Here is a 9,764-nt window from a genome sequence, read left to right as displayed (position 1 = left end):
CCGTTCAGGTACTGGAGAGCTGCGGTGGCCTTCAGGTGTCCGTTCAGGTGTGGGAGAGCTGCGGTGGCCTTCAGGTGTCCGTTCAGGTGTGGGAGAGCTGCGGTGGCCTTCAGGTGTCCGTTCAGGTGTGGGAGAGCTGCGGTGGCCTTCAGGTGTCCGTTCAGGTACTGGAGAGCTGCGGTGGCCTTCAGGTGTCCGTTCAGGTGTGGGAGAGCTGCGGTGGCCTTCAGGTGTCCGTTCAGGTGTGGGAGAGCTACGGTGGCCTTCAGGTGTCCGTTCAGGTGTGGGAGAGCTACGGTGGCCTTCAGGTGTCCGTTCAGGTGTGGGAGAGCTACGGTGGCCTTCAGGTGTCCGTTCAGGTACTGGAGAGCTACGGTGGCCTTCAGGTGTCCGTTCAGGTACTGGAGAGCTGCGGTGGCCTTCAAGTGTCCGTTCAGGTACTGGAGAGCTGCGGTGGCCTTCAGGTGTCCGTTCAGGTGTGGGAGAGCTGCGGTGGCCTTCAGGTGTCCGTTCAGGTACTGGAGAGCTACGGTGGCCTTCAGGTGTCCGTTCAGGTGTGGGAGAGCTGCGGTGGCCTTCAGGTGTCCGTTTAGGTACTGGAGAGCTACGGTGGCCTTCAGGTGTCCGTTCAGGTGTGGGATAGCTACGGTGGCCTTCAGGTGTCCGTTCAGGTGTGGGAGAGCTACGGTGGCCTTCAGGTGTCCGTTCAGGTGTGGGAGAGCTACGGTGGCCTTCAGGTGTCCGTTCAGGTGTGGGAGAGCTGCGGTGGCCTTCAGGTGTCCGTTCAGGTGTGGGAGAGCTGCGGTGGCCTTCAGGTGTCCGTTCAGGTGTGGGAGAGCTACGGTGGCCTTCAGGTGTCCGTTCAGGTGTGGGAGAGCTGCGGTGGCCTTCAGGTGTCCGTTCAGGTACTGGAGAGCTGCGGTGGCCTTCAGGTGTCCGTTCAGGTGTGGGAGAGCTACGGTGGCCTTCAGGTGTCCGTTCAGGTGTGGGAGAGCTGCGGTGGCCTTCAGGTGTCCGTTCAGGTGTGGGAGAGCTGCGGTGGCCTTCAGGTGTCCGTTCAGGTGTGGGAGAGCTACGGTGGCCTTCAGGTGTCCGTTCAGGTGTGGGAGAGCTGCGGTGGCCTTCAGGTGTCCGTTCAGGTACTGGAGAGCTGCGGTGGCCTTCAGGTGTCCGTTCAGGTGTGGGAGAGCTACGGTGGCCTTCAGGTGTGAGCCGCTCCCTCTGAGACATGGAGGCTCATTCTAAGCTCACGAAAACACAAGCTTTCAGTTCATTATACACAAAAGAAAACCACAGTTGAATATTACATTTCTCACAACTGATTCCCTATCACACACTGGACCTTTAGCCCTATAACAATGCAACACCACTCTACCCCGACGGGCTGGTGGAGCACCAAGCTCGCCATCTATTATTGGTAGGACTGGGATGGCCACCCTCCTGTGGTCCTTCTGCACTGCTGTCATGGGGTCCTCAGAAACCTCGGACACCGATGGACTTGGTGTTTGGGGCCCCCCTGAACCTGCCCGGGGAAAGGAAATGGATTACTACCGCGGGCTGAAAGATTGCCTACAGGTGGTGCATGTCCTGACTACACCTGTGAGGCCGAGGCCAACTCAGGGCTGATGACACGCGGTGCCGGGGGCCAGGCCTTCAAGCCAGGGGACAAGGTATGGGTGTATTGCCCCGTCTGCTGGGGGAAGCGTGTACCGGTTGCACATGCCGGCCCGTGCTTTTAATATGTATGTTATTTAGAAAACATTTAACATTATGAGAGAAATGGAGCACCTTAAACTACCTTCATGAAGACAAACTGGAAGAATAGAATAAGTATATACATGTAAGTAGTTTCTAGTAAAATAATCTTTTTAATGAACTAAGCCACGCCCCCGGTCCAGTGTCTCGCGGACCCTCAAGGTTCCCCTCGCGCTCATTTGTTTACACTTAGCTCCTCTCTCAATCGTCACTTCCGTCTCCTCCTTGGCGAAGCAAGATGGCGGCCGTCGTAGAGAGAGTCGATGGATGTGTCGGGTCCTTGGACTCGGACGCGATGTCGCCGAGACAGTGCAGCCCTCCGCCGGACCAGCCGCACCAGAACAACCCGCTGCTGGGTCTGCCCATCGTGGCCATCGAGGCCGTCCTCAACTTCCTGTCGTACGACGAGATCAGCCTGCTGCGCTCGGTAAGGACGCGGCGAAGCTAACGCTAGCCACATGCACTCATCTTCATGCCGTCACGGGCACCGCGTCGGTATTTAAAGCCGGTGTGACCGCGCGGCGGCCGTCGCCCCGTTGGCCCGCCGCCGACACACGCATGTTGAATTGTTGATGAGAGACGGCATGAAGCGGACTGGTTTAGTCCGCTGGAGGGGGGGTCTCGTGCGGTTCCTTCCCGAGGAGGTCGTTCGTGAGGTTCGCTGTGGACCGGCCGCCGCCTGCAGGGAGAGCCGTCAGGGCTTCGGGTCCTCAAGGTCACCTCGACGGTTGTGTTCCTTTTTTATTTCGAGTTATTGACGTGCAACGCGTTCAGCCTCAGTCTGTGTTGCATGGGCGGATCAAGAGCAAACGGGCCCCTGGGCAAAGACGGGGCCCGGGGCCCACCCCCCCTGCCCCACGTTGTGCGCGTGTGTGTGTGCGCGTGTGTGTGCCTGGTGTTTTGCAGGTTTTACCGACACCATTAAGTGTTGTTGAAACGGTTTGTTTACAGGCGTCAACCTTCGGTTCTGCAGAGGTGTCTTACAGCTGCATTCTCTCCTCTGACCACCAGGGGGAGGCGGCTCTGTTTAGAAGTATTGACAACAAGACTGTTCATTTGGTAAATGATGGTCCATTTAGAGTCAAATGGACCATAAAGCAGGGTATGCTTTAGGGCGGGGCTCCAATGTGATTGACAGGTTTCTACCAGAGACTTATGGGCTATCCTCCACATTCAAATATGGTACATTCTGTTCATTGGTTTCTTTTAATGACATCCACACAGTGTGCATGTTTTGTCACTGCAGTGTAATTTTCCAGGTTTTTTTGGAAGAACATTTCCAGAGCCTCTCGATATGCAAAGTCAGAAACGTCTGGCCCATTTATTGAGACCTGCAAGCAGGCGGCCAGATGGTCTCCTTGCAGCCTGTTGCGGATGCTTTAAAAGTGATGGGGCTTAAAATAGTGATGGCTTAAAGCAGCAAATCCCATTGTGAAAAGTGTGTGTTACCCCGAGTCCCTCTCACAGTTTACCCTGCTGACGCGACTGTCGGGGCAGTGGCAGCCAGCAGGCTCACTGTTGGGTACGAGACGCCAAACTTCTCATATTTTGAAGACAGTTTATTTATCATTAGGGTGCCCCCCCTAATATAATGGTAGCGGAAACTGCTATGCACATAATTTGGGAAAAAACGTGAAATGATGATCCAATTTGGTATTTAATGTTTCCCCAACTGTCTTCATCATTCTGAAACCATAACACATGCTGAGGGTGCCTTGACGATGCCAAGTTCAATTACATTTTTGTATCTTTTTACAAACATTCTGCAGCGCATTTTCATCACATGTACAGATAATTTGCATCAGGAAGCAACATCACAACCCACCAGTCACTGCACTGATCCGTAGTAATACATGCTTTCACTTAAGTTTTGAGTTTTACTGGAGGGAATATATTTGAGTTAACCAACAGACAGTAGCTTCAAGCAAAGTACACAGTTTACACACTTTCTGCTAGTCTTTGCCCGCCAGCTGGCACCATGTGTGACGTAGCTTGTTTGTGCCTGATATTTGTCATAGTGCATCGTTGTCATATATATGGACATACTCTTGTTGTTCACCTGTTTTCTGTTGTCTTCTCCAGGTGAGTAAGCGTATGGACGTGATCTGCCAGCGTGTCCTGAATCAGGGCTTCCTGAAGGTGGAGCGGTACCACAGTCTGTGCCAGAGGCAAGTCAAAGCCCAGCTGCCCAGGTCAGTATCGCCCCAGTGCCAGCTCTGTGGTGAGGTGAAGCCACAACATGTGCAGTAACATTGGCATCACGCATTTGCACCGGATTAAACATCAACCTCATGTTAATTTTTTAATAATTCAATAGGAGACTGCTGCTGCCCAGGAGCTTTCTGAATCCAGTAACACTTAACCCAAGTCAAAGCTCTAATGAATATTTAAATCCCGCATGACTAAATTATACAAAAATGTGATTTTTATTTTATACCAGCTGATTGCCGGATAGGCCTTTCCACCTAGACCCAGTGTTTGTGTGTAAGTGACTAAAGGGAATAACTGCTTTGGCAACCGGTCCAGTATTGGTATTAACGGTATATATCCATTTGTAATTGTCTCACAAGGCATCTCAACATTTGGTTACATAAAAAGTATGAAAGCAGTCGACTACTACTGAACCCTCTTAATTCTGACGTGTGCGTTATTCCCTCTTTTTGCTGATGCGCATTGCATTGTGGCACCAGGGCCCGCCTCCTGACCGCTGCGCTTGTCATGAATTTGTCTGCAGGCGAGAGTCGGAGAGGAGAAACCACTCGCTGGCCCGCCACGCCGACATCCTGGCTGCCGTGGAGACGCGCCTCTCTCTGCTCAACATGACCTTCATGAAATACGTCGACTCCAACCTCTGCTGCTTCATCCCCGGAAAGGTTAGCAGCATGAGTAGTACAGACGGAGGGTGCAAGGCCTCCGGAGAAAGCTTCTTTTCCTCAGCAGGAAGCTCACGTTCATGTCCTGCTTCGTAGATTACTCCCAGTGGAGGTTTGGGTCCAGCGTAGAAGACGCATTCTAAAGATATATCGACCACTTTTCCTTAATAGTAAAAACCTAGTTTCAGCTAACATCCTCTCAACTTGAACGTGTCCTTCATGCTTCTTTCATAACCAGCTGGTCTGAAGCGCATATGCTCCACAGTTAACAGGATTGTTGATTATTGACTACACAACAGGAGGTTAGTGAGGGTGATTCAAACCGCCCACATCATCTTTGGTACCCATCTCCTGAGCTTCTGTGATATTGGTGACAAGAGGAGCCTGCAAAGGGACGCTCTAAGAAGTGAAACAAACAAGGCAGGGGTCATGTTTGTGGGTCAACTCTACACCTGGCAGTGTATTGGAGGGGTCAGAGGTTAAACCTGAGAGCACGTATGGCTGTAGAGCACCACTGACTACCAGTCAACAACCAACAGTTCTCCTCTACTCAATATTCTCTCAGCTCCTCTGGTATACGGTGGTGTCTCTGCTGTCTGCGTGGAGACTGTAGAGGTCCAGTGAGTAGCATTTAGATGGATCTAGAATAACTAGAATATGATATCGGTGTGTAACAGACAAACCAAACCCTGACTCTAGATCAGGCCGTCCTCCGTAGCGCTGCTTGGCACGTTTCAGCCGTTAGATGCTGCAGGACCTTACAAACCGGACCAATCGGACTCCTGCAGCATTCTCAGACCTGGCCACCAGGGGAACAAAAGCCCTCAGTGTTGTCGGTCTTCTTTCAGCCTCACCTGTTGTGCGTTCTGTTTTCCCCTCTTATTTGCGATGTTGTGTGTCTTGTCAGGTGATCGATGAGATCTACCGCGTGCTGCGCTATGTGAACTCCACCCGAGCCCCCCAGCGAGCTCACGAGGTCTTGCAGGAGTTGAGGGATATCTCCTCCATGGCCATGGAGTACTTCGATGAGAAGATTGTCCCCATCCTGAAGAAGAAGCTGCCGGGGGCCGACCTGTCCCACCGCCTCATTGGCTCTACACCAGGTAACGCACAGCAGGATCTCAGCGTTCTTCTTTGTGTGTCGCCGTACGTTCCCGACGCCCTCTGAACCTCTGCCCTGTTCCCTCAGTGGCAGGCCCATCTACCTCCCTGACCACCATGTCCCTGCTGGCCAAGAACACGCCGTCGCGGTCCGAGATGACCAAGGTGCAGCAGCAGGTGAAGATGAACGGGGCGTCGATGACGGTGCTGCGGAGGGAGATGCAGGAGATCCGGGTGAAGCAGCTGGAGCAGCAGAAGCAGCTGCAGGACCAGGAGCAGAAGCTGCTGGAACAGACCCAGGTGATCGGCGAGCAGAACGCCCGCCTCGCCGAGCTGGAGCACAAGCTCCGCGAGCTGATGGACAGTAGCGCCGCCGCCATGGGAGGGCCCCGGCCCGGCGCGGCCGCCCCCGCCACGTCCAGCGGCGCCACCGTGTCTTCCACCGTGGCCACCGGCGCGTCCGGCGCCGTGTCGGCAAGCGGCGGCGTGGCCACGGCCTCTCTATCCAGAGAGCCGGAGGGCGAGGGCTCGCTGTCACTCAAACGCACCAGAAAGCGCTCAGACCTTCCACGACAGTCCAAACGGCTGCGCAGCAAGAAATAAGACTCAGTGTGTCATTTAGTTAAAGCTTTCTGTTTGGTTTCCAAGTCCGACTGATCACACCCCCCCACACACCAAGAGTCGGGAGTATCTCTCTTCTTCCCCCCCCCCCCCCCCCCCCAAATCAGAATATAGGCAGGTGGCCGCCCCGTGCGAGACTATTTATTGAAGCTTGCATACAATGACTGTATTGCTTTAACGTAGAAGCTTTTCTCGGAGGCTTCGATGCTTCCAGAAACTTTTGGTATGTCTCCACCAAAATTCAGGTGGTTGGTAAAATTGGTCAACAGCTGTCAAGTTGTACGTGTTATTAATGTAATCCCTGTTTCTGGGAAAAGGAAGAACAAAAAGATCTGCCACGATATTTTAATTTCAGAAACGTACACAATTATATGAATTGTCACAGTGAATCATGACGGTCCTCAACTCGAGTTCGAACCTCATAATAAACCAAACTGAAGTTGCATGTTATGGGAAATTAGTGATCTCCTTTCCATTTTCACATGGGCAGGAACTCCACGAGCGTTCATTTCATTTCTTCTTTCTCTGGCTAAGTGCAATAAAAGTCATCTGAAAAGTACGCCGGGAGTCATATTCCTTGATAAGGTCCTTGAGTCGGCTGACCCGGGGGATGGGGGGGGTCTGGAAGAAGGAAGAGTTCAGGTGGCGTCGGTCCCGTGTTTCCAGGGAGCGCCGGCGCCAGCTGTTCATACCAGTGCTCCTCTGGTTGTATAGAAGTCTATGCTTCATGTGTTGAAGCTGCATTCTCTCTCTTGACCACCAGGGGGCGACTCCTCTGGTTGTATAGAAGTCTATGCTTCATGTGTTAAAGCTGCAGTCTCTCTCCTGACCACCAGGGGGCGACTCCTCTGGTTGTATAGAAGACTATGCTTCATGTGTTAAAGCTGCATTCTCTCTCCTGACCACCAGGGGGCGACTCCTCTGGTTGTATAGAAGTCTATGCTTCATGTGTTAAAGCTGCATTCTCTCTCCTGACCACCAGGGGGCGACTCCTCTGGTTGTATAGAAGTCTATGCTTCATGTGTTGAAGCTGCATTCTCTCTCTTGACCACCAGGGGGCGACTCCTCTGGTTGTATAGAAGTCTATGCTTCATGTGTTAAAGCTGCATTCTCTCTCCTGACCACCAGGGGGCGACTCCTCTGGTTGTATAGAAGTCTATGTTTCATGTGTTAAAGCTGCATTCTCTCTACTGACCACCAGGGGGTGACTCCTCTGGTTGTATAGAAGTCTATGCTTCATGTGTTAAAGCTGCATTCTCTCTCCTGACCACCAGGGGGCGACTCCTCTGGTTGTATAGAAGTCTATGCTTCATGTGTTAAAGCTGCATTCTCTCTCCTGACCACCAGGGGGCGACTCCTCTGGTTGTATAGAAGTCTATGCTTCATGTGTTAAAGCTGCATTCTCTCTCCTGACCACCAGGGGGCGACTCCTCTGGTTGTATAGAAGTCTATGCTTCATGTGTTAAAGCTGCATTCTCTCTCCTGACCACCAGGGGGCGACTCCTCTGGTTGTATAGAAGTCTATGTTTCATGTGTTAAAGCTGCATTCTCTCTACTGACCACCAGGGGGTGACTCCTCTGGTTGTATAGAAGTCTATGCTTCATGTGTTAAAGCTGCATTCTCTCTCCTGACCACCAGGGGGCGACTCCTCTGGTTGTATAGAAGTCTATGCTTCATGTGTTAAAGCTGCATTCTCTCTCCTGACCACCAGGGGGCGACTCCTCTGGTTGTATAGAAGTCTATGCTTCATGTGTTAAAGCTGCATTCTCTCTCCTGACCACCAGGGGGCGACTCCTCTGGTTGTATAGAAGTCTATGCTTCATGTGTTAAAGCTGCATTCTCTCTCCTGACCACCAGGGGGCGACTCCTCTGGTTGTATAGAAGTCTATATAAATGACTCTACTTCTCTTGATTTATTCCCTCAGTAAACATTGTAAACATGAGTTTATTGTCCCAATCTCTAGTTTCAAGTCTTCTTCAATACAGCGTGATGTTCATTTAGTAAATTATGGTCATTTAGAGTCAAACAGACCATAAAGCAGGGGATGCTTTAGGGCGGGGCTACAAGGTGATTGACAGGTTGCTACCATGGGGTCGACCATGTTTTTCGTCTTAGAGCTTAAACCCTTTCAGTGTGTTGTTCCAACATGAAAGTTAATTGGAGAATGCGGCGTTGTAAAATGTCTCTGTGGTTCTTAGCTCCACCCTCTTGTGTCACTTCTTGTTGCCAAAAACACCAAAATGGGACGCTTCAAAAGGAGGACTGGGGTAAAGTGCCATCCTCCTGCCTCGAGGAGTGTGCTGCTCACCTGGAACCTGTGGTTTTGGGAGCTCTGACTCCATCTAATGACAGGCCCCCGGTCCAACAAGCTCACACACGCTGCAGCAACACACACGCCGATGTAGCCGCTCATGTTCCTTTGATGCTCGGCGCTTTTAAAGAGCGGTTATGTGTGAGGAGCAGATGTCCTCAGGATACATTTACTGTGTGCTCTTAAGTCAAAAGTGGAGCCAAATAGTGGCTTTGAAAGCTGGGACCTTGAAGCCCTCCTTGGTCTTTTCTCTTCTTTAAGGGTGTCAATTTGATTTAGATCTCTTATTTTTATTTTTCCAACACACTTTAGATGTTGATGAATCCAGAGAGTTAGGCGTTGTTGTGTTCTATGAAGCTCCAGATGAACTGGGAAGAATCACAAAGTCCATCAACCAACCTCCACTCTGCCGAGGAGGCATTGTGAGTATCTGTAAACTCATATCTCTTATTCACGGACTACTTTATGTACACGCCCTGTAAAGAAACGAGTCACGTATGTATTACACTCATTATAAATACACAACGGCTGAATATCCTAAACACCATTTGGAAACAGGGAAGGTCTGAGGGGGAGTGTGACACAACCCGACCAACAACAACCTGTGATGTCATCAAGGCCTGCAATGAAACAATGACAGCATGCGTCGGCTCTGTTATTGTGAATTGTTCACATTGCCTCACTCACCACTAGCAATCCACTCCAGACAGGATGCAGTAAGACTTTGTATAATATTTCACCCACTAATATACAAACGGATTAGTTCTTAAGTGGCGTTTAGGAAGGATTTTGGAGAACTTGCAATATTTCTCTATATGAACACAAGTTGTTCCAGGAGGACTCGTGTGCTGTTATCGAAGTCCAATATATTTGTACTAATGGATAGTATATTTCATTACTTTGAAACCCTGATATAAATCACACTTATAATGATGTCCTGTTTATAGATTGTTATAATTCTAAATGTGTTCAGAGACCAATGATCTGGTGATGTGGTTTCTGTAGATGGCATTGCCCTGGCATCCAACACCATGTAAAGAGTCTCTAGTTATCTTTGACCGAGACTTGTCCTTTAACTCCACGTTAAGCAAATCTCAAGGA

The 9,764-nt window shown here is 50.9% G+C and overlaps 1 protein-coding gene across 1 annotated transcript; it reads left to right on the top strand.

Moving 5' to 3' along the window:
* Positions 1-1,988: 1,988 nt before the first annotated feature.
* Positions 1,989-6,909, top strand: fbxo28 (F-box protein 28). The gene is made up of 5 exons (XM_034552725.1): positions 1,989-2,182; positions 3,838-3,947; positions 4,490-4,628; positions 5,536-5,731; positions 5,818-6,909. Exons 1-5 carry the CDS (start codon positions 1,994-1,996, stop codon positions 6,330-6,332), a joined length of 1,149 nt encoding a protein of 382 aa, XP_034408616.1. The 5' UTR covers positions 1,989-1,993; the 3' UTR covers positions 6,333-6,909.
* The last annotated feature ends 2,855 nt before the right edge of the window (positions 6,910-9,764 follow it).

This window comes from Cyclopterus lumpus, chromosome 15 (assembly GCF_009769545.1).
Source record: "Cyclopterus lumpus isolate fCycLum1 chromosome 15, fCycLum1.pri, whole genome shotgun sequence".
Lineage (NCBI taxonomy): Eukaryota > Metazoa > Chordata > Actinopteri > Perciformes > Cyclopteridae > Cyclopterus > Cyclopterus lumpus.
The sequence above is the reverse complement of the archived record's forward strand: the minus strand, read 5'-3'. Positions and strand labels throughout refer to the sequence as shown.